Consider the following 26346-nt stretch of genomic DNA (forward strand, 5'->3'; position numbering starts at 1 on the left):
TTTTCTAGAGTCCTTCAGAGAGCAGTCAGTATTGAGGTAGTATTTTGATAAGATTTTCTAAATATTTAAACTTGTGCAGTTGTCTGGAAGGATTTTGGTGTTTATGGGTGTTTTATAAAGAGCATGTTTTATAAAGAACATCAACCATTGGTGTTCTAGTCAGTCTCTCCTGTTCTTGTCGAACATCCTAGGTGAAATCACAGACTTACAAAGTCGAGTAGGGCTTGACTTTTGGGGGGCACCTAGCTGTCAGTTTGGGGGTTTTATTAGTGTTGATACTTTAATCAGGTTGCTGATTAGTTTGTACTTAAAATTAATGCTGCCAGGAGCTTGGGAAGCAAGACCTGCTAACTTGCCCATAAATCGTCTTCTATTCTGCAACAACCAGTGGTAGATCAGTGATTCAAATAGGCAGGGGAAAAGAGTTTTGGTTTTTCTGTATCCAGCTGGAAGGCTTTCCTGTGTGATGTGTAAATTGGTGGCTTGCGGGGAGAAAATGTTCTGGTCTGTACTGTCAGTGGAGCTGTATAGGCTGAAGGGACTTGGGAAACAGCTCTGCAGATTTCATGGGAGGGAGATACCATGGAAATAGAGCTTAGTAAGAAGTTTGATCATTTTTATCTGTAAAAGAGGCAGACCTTTACTCTGTGTGTTAAAAAGACAAAAATAATGTGTAGTAGCTGTGCTGGTCAGATGCATACAGACCAAGAAGTATTCTGTGCATAGTTCACAGTTGGCCTGCAATTCTTTCCCGTCAGTAGAAGAAACTATAGGTTATACCTAGGCAAAACAGACCTGTAAGAAAAATCACATACAAGAGGTCTCCAAACAACCAGGGAAAAGATAAAATGCTTCTGTGGGATTTTATAGAAAGAGAATATTGTACAAGGGTAATTAACAAATGGTAGCTGTTGTTTCTATGAAAATCACTTCATGTGGTAACCTAAAATGAAGAAAACATAAAATCCCAAACCTACCAAACACTACTACCACCCCCTGCCCCCAGCCTATACAATTTATAGATACTGTAGATACTGAAATGAAATGCAGAGGAGTGTTTAAAAAAAAAAAAATGTTTTGAGGGATAAGGTAGATGATGCTTGTTATATGATGTTTTCCATCTTCAGTATAAATGTAGAGAGACACTAAAAATAGATCAGTCAAGCCCCAAGAGTTTGAAATACCTGGCACAATTCCCTTATTGATTTCTAATCAATCTTGAGACATTGAGAAAATTCCAAAGGACTGGAAGACATCTGCTACCGGGCCAGCATTGTTACAAGGATGACCTAGGTAATTACTGGTGTATTGCCTTAATGTTGATCCCAGGCAAAGTAGTGGAGTGACTGATACATATGTCAGTGAGAACAAAATTGGCAATCAGCAAGGATTTGAGAAAGATTTTAACATAATTTTTAAAAAAGGCACGTCCTCTACCAGTTTTAAAGTTTGGGGGTAGATGGTAAGGCATTTTCACCACTTATTATTCTGTAACTCTTTATGTTCTTCAGTTCTTAACTTTAAATGATTAGAAGTAAAAATTGCCAAACTGGTAGAAAAATGGTTGATAACATGTCATTTGAATTGATAAATACTAGCAAATTTTGGTGTGAGGGGTTATTTTGTGATTTTTGTCTGGATAGTTTGGTTTTTCATGTTGCTTCTTTTCAGTCTACCCTTGGTCTTAGCTTTTAGCTATTCTTCTTGGTGTTGGCGATTTTGCTTGAGTTTCCCCAGGGGTTTCTGGGTTTGGTGGTGTTTACTGGTTTTCTTTAATTTGAAGTTTTAAATTTATTAGTAGATTATGAAATTTCAGTTGGGAAGCAGGAACTTCTTTTAAAATAACTTGAAGTCTTGAGGAAGCTGAGCTTGTTAAGATGCTGTGATTAAGAACAGCTGAAAAGCTTGAATAGGGAATATAGAGATTGTACTAACTCCGTACCTTACACGACTTAGAACTGTTTTGTCATGCATGGATGGATTTTTTTTGTCTTAAATCCGTGCTTTTTGTTTTAGAATTGTATAGACAGTTTAATAGCATAACTATATTTTTCCAAAACCAAAGGTGATCTTTTAATATGACATTTAGGGCATGAGGGCATGATTGCTTTGGCCTTTTTTCTTTTTATTTTTTTTCCTCCTTTTTTTTGTGACTTTCAGAAGGTTTGATTTTATTTTATTTTTTTTTTGCTGTCCCTCTGTTTCTGATACTCCTTCATGTATACTCATGTGGTACAAGATTACATAGTTATTGATGTTATGCTGTTTATTGTTTTTGTTCAAATGGTTTATGTGTGCTGTTCAGTGCTCTACAGTTTTTTTTTCATTTAATGTATCTCATGTTAGAAAAATTATATTTTAAAGATAATTGAAGTTACTTGCTCTTGAGACAAATGGGTTTATTCAAGCTCTCTTTTTTGTCTACTCAAACACAGAGGGAGATAAATTTCAAGAAAATGATCCATTAATAGTACCAATTCTGTACATACTGCCTTTAGCACTTGCTGTTCTAATAATCTCAACAGGCTTTGTAATGTTATTCCTACTTTTCAGTTAAAAATAAAAGTATAGTTAGGTTTGTAAATATTTCACATGAAGATATTTTAGCCAGTTCTGGATCCAGGAGTGTTTTACTCCTTTTTTTTTTTTTTTTCCCACTTGAAGTGACTCCTAGGTATCGATTTGCACTGCAGTTGGTTGAATGACCAATGTGCTTCAATGTTGCAATGTGCAGCTTTGCAGTTTGGGAGAAATGAGGGAGGAGTTATTTTTAGACTTTGAGATAAAACTCTTCAGGTTTAATGAAGATCTTAGACAGCATCTTATACTACTGTCTTAAGCTGTCCAGTTGAATAGTATGAAGTAGACTTTCAGAGTTTCAAATCTGTAAATTAAAAATAAATAGTGTGCCACTGGTATGATTTCTTCGGTAGATTCCCATCATATTTTAGTTTTCAAACTGTGCTGCAAATTGACACAGATATACTTGCATACAGCAGTGTACTTTTAATGCAGGTTGTAACAATAAACTAAGGGGAATGCCCTTCCAAGTGAAGATATTTTTTGCAAAGGTGTGGTTCTGTTGTGTGTAAAACTAACGCTGCTGCATGCCTGGGAAGTGACCTTGCAGGTGTTAATGGTGTGTATAGAGGTCTGGGTGGTACTGTTACCTGGATTGGTAGTGCAGCAGCCAGCATAAAGTCAGAGTTCTTTCTGCAACTCAGGAAAGCTGAAAAAGGCAGAGTCTTGCTTGTCTTGCTTAATTTTGCTGATGGACTGTGATGTGTGCAAGAATGCTGGCATGGGTCTTGTGTGGAGTGTAGGAAAGTGGATAGGAATAAATTAACCTTTGTTTTCATTATTCTGAAATGGGAACAGAGCTTTATAACCTTAAGTAAAATTGCTGGAATAGACAGCTGCATTTGCATTGAAGTTTGAAAGCTGTATAAAAACTAAGTGTCTGAGAAGTGTGATTAAAATTTTCTTCACCTGCATCAAAATGAGACACTTGGATGTTCTCCACTTGTAATATAAGACATGAAACCTGATTTTGTGTGATTATGCATATAAATAGGTCTTAAATGCATAAAAATTTTGCTGCAAAGATAAATAGTTTGCTTCTTTAAAATTGTACCTAACACTGGGATATATAGTCTGTGGTGGTTAGTGGTGTTTGGACAAGCTTCAGGTTTGTATCTTGGCTCCTTTTCTCCTCCTCTCTGCTCCTAAGTTTGACCTCTCATCCCTCAGTCTTGCTCAGAACAAAATCCACGTTCAAATTATTAACAGCCTTTTTATATTGAAGGAAAGGCAGCACTTGGACCATTCTTTCTGTTCACCTTATCACATGAAAGCTGTAGCTGCTGTCTGCTTGATTGCTGTCCAGGCCTTCAGTGATGAGCTTGAGGCAGGTGACAATTTCTTTGACAGACTGCTGTAGTTTGTAACAGTTTTTATTTAACAGTAATTGCTTATACTTTCTCCTTCACTGATCATGTGCCTCTCATACTTGTTCTTTAAGAGCACTTTAGGACACATGGTTAAAAAAACTGTAAATTTAACTGTATTGTTAAATAAAAAGAATGTGTGTAGTCAGTGCAAGTGCATTTTTTCATAATACTGTATTTAGAACTATGAATCCAGTAAACATGGAACTTAATGCCTGAAATTCTTCACAGCTTCATAAGCACTGGTAAAAGAAGCACTTTCTTGTAGAATGGTTGGCAACATGAGTTAGGGTTAATAATACTTGAGTAGAGTTAATAATACTGTGTAGTGGTAGCCTTTTAAGTAGCCTTCCATTTGCTGCCTTATAGGCATCTGAGAAAAGGAAGAATAATTGTCATATGAGTAATTGTCTTAATTTATGTGGCCTGAACTTGTAAAAAAAAATATTGTATGTAAATAAAAGAGAGAGCATGGAAAATTAAGATTTCATTATATTAATAATTACTGTGTATGTGCTGTGCTGAAGATAGACACTGGTGGAGCTTTCAATAATATTCATCATATTCTTATGTTCTTTCAAATATCTTAGTCTGATCTACTTCCTATGTCAGCACTTCATGAAGAAATCAGGACTTCAGTAACAGTAGGGTCATCTTGAATTCTTCATTTAAAAGAGCTCATACTGGGACCTCTCATTTAAAATTTGAGCTTTCTAATACAAGTTCAGATTTTTGTTTGGTGAAAATTACAAACTTCATATGGTTGTAACCTTTTTGGTGACATACCACAGACATAAAAATACTTAAGTCCATACTTTATTGTTACCCTTTTTTGTTTCCTCTATCACCTCTAACTATGAGTTGTGAATTTTGTAAACAATCATTAACTTGTAGCCTTCTGGCCATCATCTTGTAGCTGGAAAAGATAATGATTTTCTTATAATTCAGAGCTACAGTAGGAGGGAAATGGCTTAGTGCTCTTTTAATTGGAAGGCTACAAGTAGTAAATTCATGTATAGACTTACATGTGACCTTTAAAGTTTTAGTGTCTGAAATGAGTAAGAGTCTTGCAGTGTCATATGTTTTGTTGCTTTTGAAGTTACTGTAGTGAGAAGGCTACTTAATGGGAATATGTTGGGGGTTTGTTTAGGGGTGTTTTTGTTGCAATTTCTCTCAGTATCATGGACTTAAAATTACCTTCTATTTAAGTCTGAAATAAAGGTTAGTAATCTTCAACTTTTAAACTTTCATTTAAACTACCCATTTCCAACAGGAAAAAAAAAATAATTCCACTCAAATATCTACCACAAGGTTAAAAATAAAATGTAGATTTTTCCCATATTATGAAGGGATCTTTTAATTTGAGTCTTAAAACTTGACACTGCACAAGACCTTACTGCCCTTAGTTGTATCTTCTTTTTGACAAATCACAGTTCTGGTCATTTGACAGAACAGAAATAGACCTCATAAACATTGAAAATGTTACAGCAAATGATTGTCCATGTTGTCAGGAGGATAATTAAAAGGCCTGAAGGTTCCCTTTTTACAAGATGTAGGAAGGGTTACTACCCATAGTTTGATCCGCTTTAAATTTGGATTTTGTTAAAAAAATATTCTAGTGGTCAAAATAAATACCTATCTTGAGATGAAGATGCTCACATGACTGGCTTAGAATAATAATTTTATTCCAGTATTTCTTTTATTTAATGAGTTTGTTCTGTATGTATATTTAATATGTTCTATACTAATGTTTATGGAGGGCGCAGCAGAGGTGTAATTACTTTTATTGCCTTGGATAAACTGTGAAAGTTCTATGTGATAGTAGTTTGTAGTAGCTGGCTATATGTGAAAAAAGTATGGAATAAAGAGGCATCATCACTGCTTTGCATGTTTTCTTACTCCTGAAAGAAAAATTTAAAAGCAAAAAGGAGTGTTCAAAGGCTCATGTTGCATGACAAAGTCTGCTGAAGAGGTGGGCTGTGTGAAGAGGGGACGACACGTAGCTTTTGTTCACACTGCCAAACGATCCAGAAACAAGACTGAGAATATAATGACAGTCTTGTTCAGCAGCAGCAGCCTGTCTTTGCCAGAGTAAATACAAAGCATTAGTAAAACATTTATTTCAGTCTTCATTTGTCACCAACCAAGCAAACATCAAATAGAGCACAGTAGAAAATAATAGAAGTCTCAAGAAATAGTTTCATCAATAGGTACTCTGTCAAAAAGGAATATATGCTTGCTTATATATGAATACCAGGAGTTTTTAAAAATAGTCAGCTGAGAACGTATTAGTGGTTTTAAAATGAGGCTATTGTCTTACGCCAGGAATGAGAAGGGATGATTTGTGGAAAGTTCTTAATTATGAAGGTAGGAATGTTTAATTTGCTGTACTTGACAGAAAGCTTAGTCATTAGGTAAATACATTCAACTACATTGACAGGTAACACTGAGTTAAGATGTGTTGAGCTGCTCTTGTGTCCTTCTTGAGCAGTACCCAGGAACTGGTTTAAGATTTAGCAATTGAAGAGCTCACCTGGAACAGTGAGCAATCTCATCACTGTATGCTCAAACATAGTCTCAAAATCAGCTTCATAGCAGTTACAAAAAAACTCACTGATGACCATGGTTTTTTGTGTCAAAATGCTAGCACAAGATTGGGGATCAAAAAGGGGAGCAAAATGCTTACAGTTGATTGTTGTCAGGTGTTTTGTTAACAGTTAGTGCATATCAGGTATTGATAAAAGCTTGTCAAAGTTTTGTAATAAAACCAGTATGAGAAAATAGCAAAGAAAATGCACCCATATCCATTTTGTTTGTAAGTGATAATGGTATCACAAAATTATTTGGGGAATACAAAGATACTGAAGAAGATGAAAATGCATTATTTACCTTTTTGCTGTTTGTGGAAGCTGAGCTAGTTTCCTGTAGAGGAATTAAATTTAATGACTTGGGGGAAAAAAAAACCCAGTTTGAAGTCTAAACTAAAGATCCTATTAACTTGGTAGGATTAGGAGTTTTTAAAGGGCCTCTAAATTGTTGGATTGTTTAATAGAACATGTAAGATTTCAATTTCATTAATTGCTAACAAAGGAATGTGACTAGAGCCAGTGGTTTGTTTTTTTTCTTTTAAAAAAGGTGCTAAGGATATGAGGGATTAAGAAATCTTGAGACCTTCAGTTTGGCAAGTCTGAACTGTGGCAAAGAATAAAGCTAATGGAGAGCAGAATGGATGTGTATGCTGTGGTGAGGAAGAATTGGTGTGGACTGTTCTGAGGGGAAACCTACCATCCCAAATCTGCAGGGCAAAGTCATTGAGTGTATAGATAGGTGTAAGGTAGTACAGTTTTACAGTGGAACTCAACCAGGTTGCTCACCCAAGATTCCTGAAGGTACTGAGCTCTCAAGAATTACATTATCTGTTTTCTCTACAAAGAGTTATTTCAGTTCTGTAGAGGTTTGTGGTGTTTTGGGGTGAGTGGTGAGGTTACAAAGGTTAATTAAGGAAAATACTTAACAGAGTGAAAACAATCTGCCAGAGGCAGCCGTTGTACTGTACTGACCCAGTCCTTGATCAAAGGGCACTGATTGGGTGCTGCTAAATGCTAACTGACCTGTGTGGAGGAGGAAACTGCTCAAAACTGTGGGGTGCACAAATATGGACTCTAAATAAGACTTAACATCCATCAAGAGGGTGCATGGCATTGAATTACTGTGAGTGATTCCATCAAAATATTGATTCCTTTGTCAAAAAGACAAATATGAAAACAATAGAGAGAAAAAATGAAGCTGTTCGGCTGCTTTATAAAGATACCATGTGTTCCTTGAGCAGTTTTGCTCTCTGCTGCCTTCTTGATGCAGAAGTCAACAAGGATGATTGAAAGTGTGAGATGTCTTGCAGAGGTGATCAGTCAGACTGTGCTTCTGTTCCCTGAAGGGAAAAAAAAACGGGAGATAGAAGTAAAGGAAGTTTGTGAAATTGTAAGTGGCAAAGACATGAAGAGAGAGTAATTGATTGTAATTTCTCATAATGTGGATGCAGAGATCTTGTAAAGAACCCAGCTTATTTAAGTGAAGCAAAAAAAAGTTCTTTCCTGCAGCTTGTAATTGCATTCATCCCAAAAGTTTAAAATTGTTAGAAAAGTGATTAAGTGAAATTTTAACAAGAGTTGTTAAACCTGCAGGAACAGTCTCTGCGCAGGAAGAGTGTAAGCCGCAGATGGCTAAATACTGGTAGGAGGGAACTATTGCAGCATTTCTGCCCTGCTTTTGTAATCTGCTTTTACTTGAGCATATGCTGTTGGCCATTCCTGGAAGCAAAATGAAGATTGGATATCAAGGGTTTAAGAAAAACTTACTGTTCTTGTATCTTTCTGTCCAGTACAGTCAGATATTTTTAGATTTCATTTCTGGGTTTTTTCCCCAGTTGTAAAAGCTCTCATGAACTTTATTTAAAAATCTGGTATAGGATTGCTCAATATTTTTGTATTTTTGGACACTGATCTGCTTATGTATTTCATTAAACATTTATTGTCCCTCAAACTTCATTAGATGCTTTCATTCCTCTTATTTGAAATCTATTTTTCTATTGTGTCTGCACTTTATGGTGAAATAGTTTTTGAGCTGGGTAGTACAAAAGTTCAAAACCATGTTCTTTGTTTTTTTTTGTTTATGTATGAGAATGCATGGTTAGCTACAAAGAAAAAAATCTTTCTTCTTAATTAAATGGACTGGAGCTACTTCATACAAATCCATGTCTTACAGCATGTAATGATGGTTGAAAATACTGATGTTCTGGGAATGGCATCATGAATGAAGCTACACTAATTCTAGAATGAAACTTTGCATGTAGGTGTAAAAAGCTGTGTTGTATCTGAGGAAAGAAGAACAGAATGCTTGTATAACACAAGGAGACCTTGACTGTTGCAGAATATACTGTAGCTTCGTCTTTCCAAGTTAGGTTTGGTTAGGCCTTAAAATTTTAATTGATAAAGAACCCAAGTACATAAGTGAAAATAGTTTTTTGTTTCTTTTGAGTTTCTGTGACTTTATGTAACTGCAGCATTTCACATTTACAACTGTAATACTGTCATTAAAATATGAGGGTAGTGGTGCTGAGGAGAAACTGAGAAGCTGACTTTGACTTAAATTCATGTTTTTTGCTACTTCTTTTACTGCTTCTGTTCATGCTGTCACGAAAGCGTAACCTCTTGAAGAAGGACACAGTAAAAAGCGTAATGCCTAAGATTAGAGGCTTTCATATGTATCTGATCTCCTGTATTTCATAATTATTGTTAAGCTCTTTACTAGCTTTGGAGAATGCTTGGAAAAATTCTGAAGTAGACATTCTGGTCCATCTGCTGCAGAGCTTCCTCACCTCATAATTGCAGTGACAACTTGCATTTACAAGAGGTCAGGCAGAGACAGCGTGCATGAAAACATGGAGGGAGAAACATCATTTGTATCAAACTGAATCCCAGTTGAAATGCAACATTTTGTATTTCTAAATGTAGATTCTGTTGAATGTTTGGGATACTCCTTCAGTTGTAAATGCAAACAATTAAAATGGTAACTACATTTTAAGAGTTAGATGCTTAAGAGACTTGGTTCTGTTAAGCCTTCTGTGCATTGCACTGCTTGGTTGCAAGTGAACGTGCAGAAATGTCTCCCTTACAGGGAGAGATACTGTGGAAGAATCCAGTAATTACATTGCAGAGGGGTGAGATAATTTCATACTATCAGGTCTTTTATTTTTTTTTTTTTTTTAGGTAGACTGCTCATGTTTGCCTGCTTTGAACTTAAAGGTCAGACTTAAAGATGATCTTCAGAGAGAAGCTGTCCCTTCAGATGAGATACAAATCACATCTTTAGTCTAGATGTATTTCATTTCAGATAAGCTATTTCAGGCAGGTGGAAATGAATTGATTAAAAATGCTCTCCATACTTCAAATGTAATCTTGTGTCTGCAAATTTTGTTTCTACCTCTGACATACATATATATTTTTATTTTTATTTTTTAAAATAATTATTCTATTTTAACTATTTTCTATTCTTTCTATTTTGAAATCCACTCTTTTCCAAGCAGAGGAATGTGCTTGCATTTCTGATTTTAAGAATGAGGGAAAGAAACTATAAGCTCAGTTAAAGGAATGGAAAGAGGGGAAACCAAACTGGATATGAAGTCACAATGTGCATTACTACAAGCTTGTTTTCTTTGTAAGACATGATACTATATTTCATATCTGATGGCTTTCACCAGAAATGTTATATATGATCAATTATGTTGCTTTAAGTTAAGAACTGAGACTTGCTTTTGACTTTTCTTAAATTTCAGAGGGCAACATATCAAGCTGCTGTGGCAAATTGAGAATTATTGATGACTCATATTCTCTAGAAATAGGCAAACATGCTTCACAATTTTAAACAACAGAGCTACTGATTTCATTGTGGCTTGGAGGAAGCATAAACCCACCATGCCCATAGAGTGTCTGCAGCCCTGCTCTTGCATACAGTGCAAGCCTGCTTTTGCATACAGTGCAAGCTAGAATTTGGCTGACTAGAACAAATAATCAAGTGAAGTAATGAATGCTTGAGAAAATTGATAGGAGGACTGACTGTACTGAGTCTTTCTGCAGGATACACAATTGAGAATTTCTGATCTTTCACTGTTTTCTCTTTGATGAATATGCTGATAAACGAATGTGTGCCATCAGTTGACTCAGGTAAACAAGAGTTGAGTTGAGTCCCCTTATCTTGCATGAATATTCTAGAGAGACTGGTGGAGTTAAAAATTACTTCAGGCCATTAAATTCTACCATTTTTTGAGGCTTAACCTTGCCCCCCTCCCTTAAATTTCAAACTTAATTAAATTAGTAGATTCCCAGCTCTTTTTAGGGGGGTTACCAGTGTTTGCAGGAATTCACAGAGTGCTATGTAATGCTGGGTTGCATTGACAGAGGTGGTGTAAATGAAGTCTCACTTCTGACAAGAATTAGGCTGATTATAATTGCTGCTACAGAATTTATGATTCGTAGTCAGTTTCATTTACCTTGTAACGTGCTACTTAAATGGCAGTTATGCTTCCTTGCAAGAATATTTGAAAAACCAATTCCTGAGGCAGAGAAGATGTTTTTTTATGATTTGTTCAGATTTTGTTTTGTCTATCTCCAAAGACTTGCAAGGCTTTTCTTAGTCCAGCATGTGCTATTTTCATGAGAGACACTGGTAAGAATCTTTTTGTTCTTTAAGAATCTTTAAGAATACTTCTTGCACTTGGTGAAATGGCTTTGTCTTTAAATTGTAGTTATTTGGATTTAAATAATTGTAGTGTGCCCTTTGATCAAACTCTCGTAGGAGGTCTATCTTATTTTGGTGTTTTTCTGCAATGTTTTTTCCTCTCATGTTCTTTACTAAAGAAATAAATGACCTCCCTCAACACACGTTTTCATGTTTCCATATTGAATTTAATTTTCTGTTCTGTTACTCCAATCTGTTATAATTTAACAACCCACATTTCCCCAGCAGTAGCAGTAATACTGGGTAAAGCATTTGCTTTCTTCCCCATGCTATCTTTCACCACATGGCAAAACCAGGTGTAGGAACTCATCCATATTGTGGGATTTTTAAAAAAACTTTTAAAATTTAAGTTAAAAATACCAATATTTATGTTCTTAATCCAGTTTTATTTTGTTACACTTTAAGTAGTATAGTCTCTCTGCAATTCTACGGCAGATGTGCAAGACAGTTGTACTGGCTTAATACAGACAGATGTTGCAGCCAGGAGGAAAGGTGTTAAGTGGCAACTGATTTTTCTGCTATTCAACACACTGAACAACATTGTAAATTTTTCTTGCTGAATAGTCTTTCTTTGTTCTGAATAGTTGACTCATTTATGTGCATAGCGCATGTGAGCTACCTTCTTTCTTCAAGCAGCAAGAATTACAAAAAAGTAATAAAAATATCCAGGTGAAGTTAGTTTATGCTGTTTTTGAAATTTGCTGCCTGTCTCCATTTGAATAGCTGTTGCTGGGATTTGTAGCCTATAGAAACAGAATTTACAAGGCTCACAAGTGTTTTAATACGTGACACAAGAAAGAAAAGTCAGGAAAATTATACACATTGTGAATATGAAGAAGAATATACAGCTGCAGGCTTTCTCCCCCTTATGTGATAAAGAAACATTATTGTCCTGTCAAAACTTTACTTCATTACAACAATAGCAGAGACATATGATGAGACAGTGGGTAGACTTCATAGGGTTTTGCAGTATATTTATTCCAGTGCATTTTTTGGTGTACACTGCAATCGGCAATTCTGTTCCAGCTTTCCCTTTCCAAAACCTGTGATGCACGTGAGATGTGACAACTCAGGGTCATGTAGATCTACAGTGAGTTCAAATAGCTCTCTGACCTAATGAAAACTAAAATTGTCAGGCTATTTAAATGCAGTGCCTTGGTAGCTATTGTATAAGGAGATTGCAGATAGACATTGGAATAGGGGGAACCATTTTTTTTTTTGTGGTCACCCTCAGATAAACTGGATTAAAGTACACTGGAAAATTGTCTCTCTAGGCAAGATCCTTTTTATAGTCTGGTTTGGTGACTGTATTTGGTAAGCAACCAAGCTGCTTTTATGTTAATGGACCTTTTCAGCAACTTGTACCACCAGTTCTGAGCACGAAATCAGTTTACAGAGGTTGTGAGAGGAGGTGCCAAAGGCTGGCACAAGGTATTTGAAAGGTATGCCCTGCTTGATTTAACTAAATACACATGGCTATCCTCTTGTAACTGTTCAAAGATGTAAATAAAATGTCTGTTTCCATTCTTTGGTAGTGACCTAAGAAAAAACATGTATTTGGATGTGGCTGGGAGTTTGCTGTAGATTTAATAAAGAATGACCCATGTAGTAATGAGAGGAAGCAGAGGATTTACTGCTGTAGGAAGTGAGCTTTTTAGCCACATGTTAGAAAATAAATTATATTAAGAATGACTATAGTTCAGTTATCCTTGGTAATGTGTGACCTATATGTGTGTCACCACTCCTCAAGTAATGAAGCAACTTGACAGTAGTCTCAACTTGGTTTTGCAAATAGAAGGATTATTAAGGGAAATCCAGTTATAAAACCCCACTGATTGAATTATTCTGAATTAATTCTAAGCAGAATGAGGCCACTAGAGTAGTTTCTGCTTTTTTATAGATTTTCTAGTGATTTTGTGTTTGAAAATGTCATATCTTATAAACTGAAGGAGCAGGTATGAAGTTTGACTGAACCAAGACAGTTTGCGCATTTGGGTTTCTTCAGGTTTCTGAATTTACACCAGAGTTGCATATTCCTGAATGTTGTATTGTGTGCAGGGCTGGGGAGAAACTGTAGTTGTGTTTTAGTGCTGTCTAAAAACGGTTAAAAAGAAAACTGAGAATAAAGGAGAACACTGCTTCAGAGATTAAAAAAAAAAAAAAAACCATGAGACATAATGACTTTTGAAGTGCAGATAGAAAACGAGAGAAACACTTTGACAGGATTTGCTGCGAATCAGAAGCATATCAGATAATACAGCATGGGAAGTAACAATAGATACTGTTCCTTTCCTGTATTAGCACTCTTCAAAGGAATTAGTGTCATCTAAAGTTGAAGCACCCTACCAAAGTCTGTGACTTTGGAGTTTTGATTTTGTGTGTATGTACATGTAAACATTTCTCTACAGGATTCAGAGGTTACTCCGCTATGTTTTTCAAAGATAATGAGATATGACTTCTCATACCAAGGAAGCATTTCACTTGATTAGAGGGTTTCAAGATTTTGTAGAACACGATGAGGAGGATTTATACGGAATTTCATTAACAGTTACCAGACTCAAAATATAACTGCTATTTGTTTGGAATGCTGCTTCTTAAATTAACCTGCTTCCTTGGTTACTCCTTCAATACCTGTAAACACGAAGTTGCAACAGTGGAATATATTGGAATGGAAAGCTAGCAGAAGTGTTCAAATATACTCCTGAGATTCTTTTATTTGTCTGTACAAGAATTATTTTCCCTTCTATGAATGCTAAATGAAGGCAACAGCAGTGATTTTCTTAAATCTCTACAGAGATATAAGATCTCTTTGCTGTTTTCTGTCCCTGTGCCATAGCTATGTGAGCTATAATTTTACAGACAGAAGAAACTGGGTATAATGAAAAGGTGTAATTAGTCCCAGCAAGAATGCCCCAGCAAGAACCAGCAGTTGTACAGATGTGTGAATTAACTAAAACTGAAGGCCTGTGCTGAAGTCTGGGCTCAGGAATTTTGAGAGGAAAGAAACACTTGATATTTTACAATGGGGAGAATGGTACACAGGTAAAATTAACAATTTGGTGCTATATTGTGCTTGCTCTTGCATCTGCATTTCTTCCAATCCCATTTTTCTTTAGGTTAGTTGGATTAAAATAGAGCAAAAACTGCACCCTGAAGGCCTAGTGACACTATCAGCCTCTTCTTGGACTCCCAAAAACAGGGGTTTTTTTTGTCCGTCCTCTAGACACTGTTGAAGAGGGTTCAAGGGAAGGGAGGGGAGATCTGTGTTCATCCTGGAAGGGATGACGGGAAAAGCTATTTATAGGATTTAGAGGAAGACATAATGCTGTGATATGTATCTTGGGAATTCCATTTAAGAAACAAATTCAGCTTTCATAATGAGTGGTTTGTTCTGCAGGCAACCCAAAATACTGATAAGTTCAGTACCATCTTTCTATAATGATTCCTATTACCAGTTTTATTCAGGTCAACCTAATTTGATAATCTAGGGAAATAGATTAGTACAGTGTTATACTAAAATATTTGATCATTCTGTGCTGGTTTGAGATCCCAGAGAGGCTTTTTATAAAGCTTTCATTTTTTGTCTGTTTGCTGTTGCACGCACTGATACCCCATTGATATTGCAGATAGATGTATTAAAAGTTAATGAAGTTAATTGCACCTCTAACTTAATAGTTAACTGCTGCAGTTAAAAAAGAAACAGGACAGGAAAATACCATTATCTGAGTTTGACAGTTGTCCACACCTCCTTAGTATGTTTCCTTACATTCCTTTCCAGTATGTAAGGAAACATTCTGAAACTGGGGTAGTTCAGAGGCAGTGTGACACAAAGGCTCTAAGGGAGCAAGAAGAGTGGTCAGCTGGAAGCATCAATAAAGTCTGTGTGTGTGTTCTGGACATTGTCTCTTGGCAAATCTTAAGCTTTGTGGAAGATCTGTAAGTGGTTTAGATGTTATGGATAATGTTTGGATAAAAGCAAATGCTAAATTTGCAGCATATATTTTTACATAAGCTTGCCCACAGAAAGTATCTTTGGTTAATCTTTTTTTTTAGTATAGTGGAGCTTGAGTTAAAAACAGCTGTATATTTCTCCAGTTCCATTATTTAGGCTCCTTAGACGTAATTATTTTATGTTTTTTTCTCAAGTCTGTTAATGCCTTTTGGGTGTTAGTACTTTAACTGAATAGACAAGAGACTTCTTGACACAGCTTGAAGCTAACAGATATCCATAAATGAAATAAGTTTGAGATGTTTCCTGAGAAATACATTCTAATAACCAGGTTTGGGGAAGAATGTACTCAGCATGATCTGTTTAGAATTTCATCTCATTGACGGAGAAATTGGGTTTTTTATTCCTCTCAGATTTATATGGCTTTAGTACTGTAAGTTCAAACTTGGTACTTTTTTTTTATTAAACTGCTACTGTATGTGTAATAATCTTATTACATAGTTGGAAGGTAGTTATCTTCAAATAAATGCAGGATTTCTAGTTTTGTATTACAGAGTTTTTGTATACCTTGACATGGAGAAGGACATTGTCAGTATTGTTAAGAGGGAAAATGTGGGGTCTTTTAACCATTTAGTTGCCATAATATTTTGTATGATATTGGAGACACTCACTAGAATACTTGGATAGAAAAATGCAAGCAAAGTCAATTCAAAAGCTTTAATGTTTTAATTTGATTTCAGCTTTTTTTGTATTATAGATAGTGATGTAATTTAAATTCATCTTCTCTGCTTGTTCCTTAGATCTTATCCACCTGCTTTGACTTGAAAGAATTGAATGTAAATTGCTTCCTTGTCATGCTAGTCTTCTATGGTATAAGTCATGTGAACTCCATGCATTGAACTCGTTTCCTTGAATCATTGCAGCCTGTGCTGCTTTGGATAGTTCTACCTTCTGATTACCCAAGATAGTTACTGTCTAGATAGTCTTGAATTCATTATATATTTAATAAGCTTTATTCTGATGCTTACAGTGAGTATTAGGCTTTAGATGTGCAGATCCTCATGCAATTAAGAATTATGCATGTGCTTTTTTGGCAGGTAACGTCAGTTGTTTAGAATAAGGTATTATGGGAATGTAATATGTATTTGTTCTTGAATAAAATTCTGATGCAAGAATGGAAAAACAGAATGAGAGCTATATCAAATATATTTAAATGTATGAGGTTTACCTAGCATCATATTTTGTAATGAACTTGTAAAGTATTTTTCTGCTTTATGGCAAATAGTTTGCATTTTTCCAAAAGTAGCAAGTTCCATAAGAATTTTTTTTCCTGTAATCTAATTGTACAGTTTGATGTTGACATCATAGAACTTAGCTCTGTGTAACATTCCTAAAGGTAACAGTTTAGTTACTCCTTACTTGATGAGAATGTTATCCTTGACTTCTGCCAAAGTACAACTCTAGAATATTTCTACTTCACTTAGTATGACAGCATATTTAGGTAACGAGAAGGAAGTAATACCTAAAGATACCCATTTGAAATTTAGGTTATTAGAGATGCCCTTCGATGTAGTTAAGGTTTAAATCATACTTTGAATTGGATACACAAGGGTAAACAGTCAATTATTCTTAAATTGGATTTTTGTTCAGTGTTATAATCCAGTATTGCCCACAGCACCTACTTGACCTATTTGGCCATTTTGATGTTGCTGTCATTACAGGGAAATTAGATAATTTTATAGTTATACATGATATTAACTGGTTATAAGGTGTTAAAGGAAGAAAGAGAAAACTGGGAACTAGATTGATTTTTTAATACTAAAAACTATAAGCAGTCTGAAGATAGTAAGGAAAAGTGTTCAAATGACATGTTAGAAGTAGTGAATTCAAGCTAGAGAGGTGAGAATGAAATTATGGATGCCTGTGGTGGTTTATCTCTGGCCAGCACCTAGGCCCTACACAGCCTCTCACTGGCTTGTGTCAGAGAGAGAGCTGGAAGGGTAAAAGTTCTAAAACTTTGGGTTGAAATAAAAACAGGTTAATTAAAAGAAAAAAAAATAAAAAAGGAGAAATAATAGTGAAAATCAAACCAAAGAAATTTGTGATGAAAAAAATGCAGTAGCTGACCACCAGGTGACGAATCCTTGCCAGTCCCCAAGTAGCAACAGGCAAACTGCACACACACACCCTGCCCCAGTTTCTTATTTCTGAGCATGATACCCTGGGAAATAGAATACCCCTGAGATCTGTAGGGATTGGCTGTTGTGACTGTCCTCTCCCAACTCAGTGGGTATCCCCAGCTTACTCACTGCTGGGGTGAAGTAAGAAACTGAAAAAAAAGCCTTGACTCTCTGTAAGCACTGCTCAGCAGTAACTAAAACATTCCTGGATTACCAACAGTGTTTCCAGTACAAATGCAAAACACAGCACCATATACAACCTACTGTGAAGAAAATTAGCTCCAACCCAGCCAAAACCAACAACAAAGGTCTTAGATGTTTTCAGAGATTTCTTTGAAATTATGATGGTCTGTAGAAGTGTAGATGAAATGGAAAATGATGCTGAAACTTATGTACATGACTCATTATGCCTGTTTGGTGAAACAGTTGATGAATGTCATTATAAAACTGCAAAATAATATATCTCTTTGATCAGTTCTAGCTTTGGTATGCAAAAGCTTCATGTATTTCCATTAATTCTGTCGTAGAGGTTGCAGAATTCTATAAAGAGGTCTTCTGGAGCTGTGTGTGAACAGGAGATTCAGAAGGAGTTTATTTTGTCATTTCTGCTGCACTTTAAATAATTACAGTTAGTTCCATTTTGGGGCACATGATCGTTTCAGTGCCATAGAGTAATCTGAGCTGTTTTTCACAGTAATTCTGTGTTTACATCACAGATAATCCAGAGGAAGCTGTTGTCCTTCCTTAGAGTTTTCATACCCTGTTTTAGCATCTCCCATCCTCTTTGTTTCTTCCCTCCAGAATGAATGGTGATTCTGAGATAATAAGCTTTTCCTGCTCTGAGATCCTCTCTGTTGCAGTTCTGGTTGTGTGTTTGAAAAGAGGGAGAGCAAATTAAGGAATGTTGTCAAGCCTGGCTTCATCTTTCTTTTCTAGCTAATTTTTAGTTCTGCAGGGTTTACTTTTTCCCATTTAAAAGAGTGCATGTGTAAGTGTTCTGCTTCATTTGTCTTTAACAGATTATTTATCTAGCATGAGAATTGTTAGCTACCCTTATTACAATCTGGTTTTCTGCTGATAATGCTTCTTGAATTTTTGTATGCTTCCTACTGGATGTGGTTGATACATGACCATGAAATTGTACTCTGATTAACTTGTGTTCTTGCATTGAGAGCAGAGGGAGCAATCAGACAGTGAAAGAAATTAGGTTTTCTCTATTCTCAAGGGTAAAAGCAAAGTTCAAGTCTGCTGTTTTACCTCATTCATACTAATAGTATCATGTCATGCTTCTCTGCAATTACAAATATTTTAGTCTTGTAAAAATAATTGATGTCAGCCACTGTCTTTCTTTTTATTTAACAAAGGTTATAAAATCAGTGGTTCCACATTAATAGACTTAGGCAATGCTGCTTGAAATAGTAGTAACGTTTAATTAGATTGACACTTCTATAACATTTTATCTCTGGTCAGTTTTGTTGGAAACGTTAAACTTGTAAGTCATTCAGTTTTATCTGTTGGTTGATAATTTTGTTTGATGGAGAGACTTTAGAGTGATCTCAGGGAGCAGAGTTCTTGGGTCTGAATGCTAAGGTGAGAGGTAAAATAATGGAAGGTATGAAGATTCTGGAAGGGAAGAAGAGAGTTTCTTTTCCTTTCTGTTGGTCATGAATTTGTCTTCAAGTGAGTAAAAGTCATAATGTCATAATCTGGGAGGAAGGTATACTTTACTGAAACATAGCTGACCATGAGTCTTATTACTGTTACTTACTGAGGAATGGTAAGACACTTGGTGTCTAGGATATGGAATTATTTTCATGTTTTGTCTAGTCCTGGGTAGCCCAGATTTGATCAGCTTCTGGAGTAGCTTTTTCTGGGATGACCCACTGACCTGCTAACCTCTGGGGCTTACTGGGGGTGAATATGAACATCAGTCTTACCAGAAGTACAATACAGATTTTGAGGTGATGTGCATTTCATAAGTTCAGTTTTCTCAATGTTGGGAAAATCAGTTAGTAAACATATTTCCTACTAGTGATTTGTGCTAAAATGTCAAGCATGAGAACCTGTTAGGTAAGTGAATCAATATGACCATGTGAAAAGGTAAATGAAGGACAGGGTGCAGATAAAGTGTGCTTTTGCTGCATTGGAGCTTGGTTAGAAGGTTAAGTTGGTGTGTTTTTTTGTCAGAATCAATCCATGCTACTCGTTCAAGGCCTATACACAAAAACCAAAGTAAAGTGTTTGGTTTAGTTGATTATGGTTTTGCATGTTTGAGCAGGACTTGATACTGGAATAGATCTCCTGAGATTTCTTTAAAAACGCATATATTCATTCTTGATCCTGTAAAGTTTATTTCAAGTGTGTATTGCTTCAGCACTGGGAAATCTAGGCTTTATGAAATTTCCTATGATTTAAGCATTCAAAATAACTAGAGAATAGACAAGACTAGTCTTGAATCAAAGATGTTTCCTAAAATTAGTTCCAGTAATTTAAAATTATTTTGAAAATGTATTGTTAAAAAATTGCTGAAAATGTTTGCCAAAAGCATTCAACTAGTCTTCCTTCTGTTATATTTTAAAATAGTATGAAATAGGGACACTACAGACTTTTTTTCTCTCCCTTAGTCATTATTGTGGTATCTAAGACTTTAAAAACAGGGGTGATTATTGGTCAATCAGATTTCACATAAGAACTAGCAGTGATGGATTGTTTGATTGTATTTCTGTATAATCGGTATTTATCAAGCAGTATATATATTATATTCTTTATGAGTAAATTAATAGTTCAAGTGATATTTGTGTTTTCCTTATTATTTCTATATACATCAGCTGTGAAAAGAGCTGGCCAGTGTCTTCACAGAAGCATTCCAGGGACATGATGTTTAGTTGGCATGACTGGATGCAAATTTCAGCATCCAGTTTTGAATATAGATTTGCAAAGTAATTATGATACAGTTTGCAATCAATGCAGGTGGAGAGTAGAGGTATTTACAAAACTGTAAACATGTATTTTCTGTTTTATAATAATCCTGGTTTCAAATGTTTGCCTAAATAGTTTTGCTTTCCAGTAGTTTTCGGTTATTTAATTTTATATATGTGCATATGATACCATCTCTATAACTATATCTTTGTTTCATTTTGCAGAGGAAATAAAGGCTGAAACAGAAAAGCAAAGGTATGTGATAGTTCATTGTATTAAGTGATAGTGCTTTTAACATCTTAAAATTTGTACCATACTTATTCTGCACGGGGAGTATGAGCTCTCTCTGAAAAGCATTTTCACCATATTTTGGGTGGTGGTTGGTATCTGGAAATGTACAAAGTGCTGCTTTATGTGACCAGCTGTTACAGTGCAAGTCACAGGGTTTGGGAGAAGCAGCAGAAGGTAGGCTAGAGGGAGCAGGGTGGTACTGTCTGGCCAGGGAGCATTGGAAATAGGGTTCAAAGTTGGAAAAGATCTTTGTGGACAGCACAGAAATTTCTTTCAGTGTATTAGTGGAAAAGGCTTGAAGTCAATTCAGAGAAGAGGGAGGAACGCAGGTAAGACTTGAAGTGAGTAATTAAGGGTAGGAGACTAGGGTGAGGAAGTGGGAATGAGGAGAGAAAAGTAATGTAACTGGCATAGATGGTGTCTGGAAAGGACAGGGAATAGGTGTGGATTTGTGAAGGCAGTTCTACAAGTGAAGGTAAAACCAAAAAAATTATATTCAGCAGTCTTTTGCTGTCAACCTTTAAGTATTGAAAAGCTGTGAGATCTGTTAATGGTATTTCATTACATGTTCCATGGGATTGCCTTCCTCATCCAGTGTACATTCCTAGCTCTGAGTCAGGGCCATGTGGTGAAGACTGCTCATACCACTTGTTGAAAGAATTGGATCAGTGGGTGAAACTGAGGATGAAAATGTTCTTAGGCAGCTGGGTGCTGCGTGCAGATCTCTGTTCTGCCCTGTAACTGGATTTCAGTATTGGGCAGATCATTAAACCATGCCTGTCAAAGATGCTAATGATTTCTGCTTCGTCTCCTGGATATTTGAGTAGAAATTTACAATTTTGGTTTGGAAGATAAAATCACTTCTAGCTGTAATAGTCAGTGGGAACTTTGTTTCAGAAGATGTAAGGGAAAATTTAATATCAAATATGTTGAAAAGTTTAGTCTTGCAGCTTATAGAATTAGGCACATAAAACTTAGTGGGTGCATCTGATTGAAATTGTGCGTTGCTTTCCACCAGCAAAATTAAGTCAGTGAACTCACAGTAAGACTGTAAAAATAAATTTAATATTTATGTAGTGTTTAGAAAATGTTGCATCCAGTGCTACAAGATTTTCTCAGACAGAAAGTAATAATGTGAATTTCTAATGGATTTTTCTTAGAGTGGTATAAGTGAAGCAGAAGTCCACATTGTGAAGCATCATAAGAAAAAAACGCTTTATGTTAAGTATTCAGTGAGAGATGTTTATTCTGGGCACTGAATAAGGAAAAGTCCTATCCTTTAGTTAAATAACATGATAAAACTGATGAGACCACAGAAGTAAAATCATTTATACAAATGTGGTTGAGCCATTTTTGAACTTCAGGTGCGTAATTTCTGCCCTATCAATATCTGAAGTTGTGATTTTTTGAGGGTAGAATGCCTATAGGCATTTTCTAAATAGATTTTTGTTTCTTTGGTGCTGTCTTTATTTTGACAGTAGCCTTTTGCTGCTGTGAAGGCTTTGCTGGACTTGGAAATTGTGAATGGACTTTTCTGTTCTTACTGTAGAGTCAAATTGTTGAGGTGCAGTAGAAAATAATGTTTTTCTTGGCCCTAGAATAGAGAAACTCCTGGGTCTATTAAATTATTTTCAGGTTCTTACTTCTGTTATTGAGATTCAATTACCCTAATAAGAGATTTCTAATGATCAGTCCTTAAATTTTTCCAGTCCCTGATCAAGGTAACTGATGTCAGTTAACCTGGAATGAACTGAAGAATAGATCATTTCCACTTTCCAGAAATTTTGCATGGAAAACAGCTCCTTTTGTTCTGCTTTTTGTTTTTTAAACAGAGCTGGTATTTGGTAGTAGGGTGGAGGGGAAGGGAATAGAAAAGTACAAGCTGATTTATGTAACCATTACACAGCAAATGCTGCCAAAATAATTTTCCAAATCCATTATTTGATATGTGCCTCAGCCTTTCTCTATGGCTAATACATAAATATCAGCATATTTAATAATTCCCATGCTTTGTAGATGCCTTCATGGAAGAAAGTTTTGTGGATAGTTTCTAGGTTTAGAAGCAATTCACTGACATTAAGAAGAAAAGTGCTTTTGAGTTTCTCTCCTCCTCTCCCTGCTGTCCCTTTACATTACATTATCAGCAGTGTGGATGAGCTTACTGAGTTGCTTTTCCAGAGACAAATGTGTATCATCTTCCATATTTAATATCTTGCCCATTTTAAAATAACTTCCAATTAAGAGATGCTCCAGGCTTATGTAGTAGCTTGCTGTGGCATGGGTACTTCATTTTCAGAATCTCACCATGGCCTGCTCTTTGTTTTGAATAATTCTGGGTTTATTTCCAGAGTGTTCTTTTTAACTTCATTTTAATGGTTTCAATGGACATAATCACTAGATGAGGAACAATCTTGTCATAAGACATAAGGAACCGATTACTGCCCTTTCATTCCTCAGAGTAAAGCTTTTATAGGAATATCAGAGAGATTCAAGAACATAGAAGGATAATGTACTTCCTCTGCAACTTATCTAATTAGGGTGTTGTTCAAAAGAACTCTTTTTCCAGGAGAACAATACAGGGCAGTAAATAAACTTATGCATCCAACAAAAAAAACAAACCTCTGCTTTTCTTCAGGAAAAAAATGTGTAGGGATAAATTCTTAAACTTTCAAAAGAGATGTAGTCAATAAAAAGTAGCATCTTAATACTAGTTACTCACTCTAAAGACTTAGACTTTGGATGCCCTTTTTAAGCAACCTAAACAAGATCTGTTTCCATGTGATATCATTTCAAGACAATCCAGAAAATCTTGAAAAGCTGACACTAATTTATATTGATTAGTTTAAGGCCCACTCCATGATGCGTGGGACTGCAATCATGCTTTGGATTTATAATAAACTCTTAGCGGTTCATTTTGGAAACATGAAATTGAATGCATTCCTTGAAGCATCTGTTTTAATTAGCAACATGCATAGGAGCTGTATTTGAATGGAGTTGTTATACCAAGATCTGTTTGAATTACTGCAAGAATTCTGTAAGCCTTCACTACAGAATATGACATCTTGCACTTTTTTTTATACTGCTTTTCAAGCCTGTGTAAGACAGTGTAGTTTAACTTTTATCTAAAGATACCTATGTATGTACAAAAAAGGTTGGGAATGCTTTATATAAATGTGATGAGTTATTCTGTGAAATGAAAAATCTGAACATCTTGCTTTAAGCCAAAGTCAAACTGCATTGATGCACTCAAAGAATGACCCATTCCTAATTATCGTTTTTTGGTAAATATTAATGAGGAAGACCTTTCTAAAGGTGCTGTAATCAATAAAACTTCAACAGCTCATAATTTTCTTGCTTTTCTACAGTTAACCATTTCAGATGATTACCCAAGTGAGATATGTTGGTAGCCACTCATCTCTTAAATTAAGTGGTGTTACCTGAAGGAGAGGTTAAGATAAAGGTTCATCTCATTTTGTTCTGATAGTTTGTTGCTTTTGTCTAGTGTGGGGAGTCCTTTGGTATTTGAGAGGAAGCAAGTCTTTCTGTTTCCAACCCAGCAGGTACCACTGGATATCCCTTTAGTGTGCAAGTGGGTCAATTTGCCTGGTTCATGAAGGAGCCATGAAGTATAAAAGGTGTTAAGAATACTTGACATATTACTATTGCTAGAAGTTAGTCTTCCTAAGGTTAATTTTCTTGATATTTTAATATTTTATTCATAAATATTTATCATAATTTATTCATAAACATTGTGGTGGTGAGAACGATTTCTGTGATCACATTACGGTATTCTAATACAGACATTCTGTTTAGTCCCCCTCACGGAGAAGCAAAGTCTGGTTCAAGCACTCTTCCACCTGTGAAATCAAAGACAAGCTTCATTGAAGCGGACAAATACTTCCTACCATTTGAATTGGCATGCCAGTCCAAGTGCCCCAGGATTGTCAGTACATCTCTAGACTGTTTACAGGTCTGTATGAAGATGAGTGTTAGCTATCAACAGTAAAATCCTGTGGCTTTGGAGGGGGAGTACAGTTATATGTAATAAATAATGTCATGTGGCTTTTATGATTTTACTTGATTGCACGTACAACCAAATAGTATGTCTTTCTCACAAAAGATGAACGTATGCCTTATTTATTATGTAGTGTGTGTGTTTCTTTCAGTATATATCATATATGTTTTACCACCATTTGGGTTATTATATACAGCCACCTATTTCCGTGTGATTAAATGTGCGTTGAGCTAACACAGCAGGTATAACATTAGCAAATTCATTTTATGCTATTTATAATTGCAATAAAATATTTTCAATTTGAGATGTCTAGTCTCTCAAAACTCTTGAGGCTCCTGTAATGTTTCCAGAAGAAATTCTGCAGCATTGTATTTAGCCATTCACTCCTCCAGCTCAGCTCAATAGTGAGCTCAGTTCACAGTCACAGGTACATGTGCGCCTGGCCTGCTCTCGTACGTAGATACATACTGTTCTGTGTGGCATGGGGATTTTACAGATACTCTTGTGCCTAAAGTGTTCAGAAGAGGATTTTACTAATTTTGTACTAAGTTCCACTTCTAAGTATTGAAGACCTAGGGAAAGCAAAGGATACTAAAACATGTAAAACCAGAAGAAATACTAAAAAATAAAGCTCTAGTAGCTCAAATAGAAAGCATTTGCAGGTCGTTTATCTGGTATAAAAAACACATTTGTGTGCTGACTACATATGAGGACTTCTGTGATATTAGTTTTTAGAATCCTATTTGTGTTAAAATATTAACTGATGAACAAAACCTTTAATGTTAATCTTGCTGACAAACTTTGTGTAGCAGTTGCTGAGTGGAAAAGGAATACATCTGGAAGATATGTAAAAAAAATCCTTGATGTTTTATGATACATGGGGTAAAATATACTGTTTTAATTATTCTGTGCAAGTTAGAACTATCAAGTGATTTTTTTATTATAAAAAAAAGCTGGCTTAATCTTTTGAAGCTCATATTTACATGGGTTTTTTTCTTCTCTCCAGAAACTTATAGCATATGGGCACTTGACAGGTAATGCTCCAGACAGTACAGCTCCAGGAAAAAAGCTAATTGATAGAATTATCGAGACAATATGTGGGTGTTTTCAAGGCCCTCAAACAGACGAAGGGGTTCAGCTGCAAATAATAAAGGTAACATGTTTAATATTTGCTGTATTTATAGTGGTGGCAGCAGGAAGACATTCTTGACCTGAGAGTTCAAAAGCAGAAGTGTTTAATTTGTGATGTTCATGGTAGTGTTAATGTATTTGCTTCATCCTGTTTCTTGGAAGTGGAAACTCCCTATCCTGTGCCCTTCTAGTTTCTCCCATTGCATTTTGTGTGAACTCGTGGTTGTGGCCTCAAGTCTTGTACATAGACCACTGTGTGAAATTCATTTACAGCAGACCTGTGGAGCCTCTAATTGTGAGGAATTACTGTCAAACAATCCTGCACTCTCAGTGGGGGAAATGGTAATTAAGCAGTAGATTTTCAAATCCATTTTGGAATTTGTTGATGAAATGCAATTAGACCTGGCAGTTGGACATTACTATGGTAGCTTTGTAGTGCTGTGTCAAACACTTTTGCTTGAAGGTGGTCTAGGGTTTGTTTCCACAGCTTATATAAATGTTGCATGTGGAGTTTGTACAAATGTTTCTGGGGAACCTGTTATCTGATTGCAGCCATTAATTATGGGTATTTGTTTCAAGAAATTACTATGCCAAGTACTAGAATTTAGCTGCCTAGTGGAA

The 26346-nt window shown here is 35.7% G+C and overlaps 1 protein-coding gene across 2 annotated transcripts in view; it reads left to right on the forward strand.

Moving 5' to 3' along the window:
* Nucleotides 1–26346, forward strand: part of ARFGEF1 (ARF guanine nucleotide exchange factor 1) — an 85948-nt gene that overhangs the window by 6562 nt on the left and 53040 nt on the right. For both annotated transcript variants that reach the window (XM_014256373.2, XM_005517108.3), the window contains exons 2-4: nt 20513–20543; nt 24393–24549; nt 25601–25747. In XM_014256373.2, the coding sequence (XP_014111848.2) occupies nt 20513–20543; nt 24393–24549; nt 25601–25747 (335 nt within the window). The remainder of the gene's footprint in view (nt 1–20512; nt 20544–24392; nt 24550–25600; nt 25748–26346) is intronic.

The sequence above is a fragment of the Pseudopodoces humilis genome, chromosome 1 (genome assembly GCF_049639895.1).
Source record: "Pseudopodoces humilis isolate 2021_Gansu_Grassland_sample_001 chromosome 1, ASM4963989v1, whole genome shotgun sequence".
Lineage (NCBI taxonomy): Eukaryota > Metazoa > Chordata > Aves > Passeriformes > Paridae > Pseudopodoces > Pseudopodoces humilis.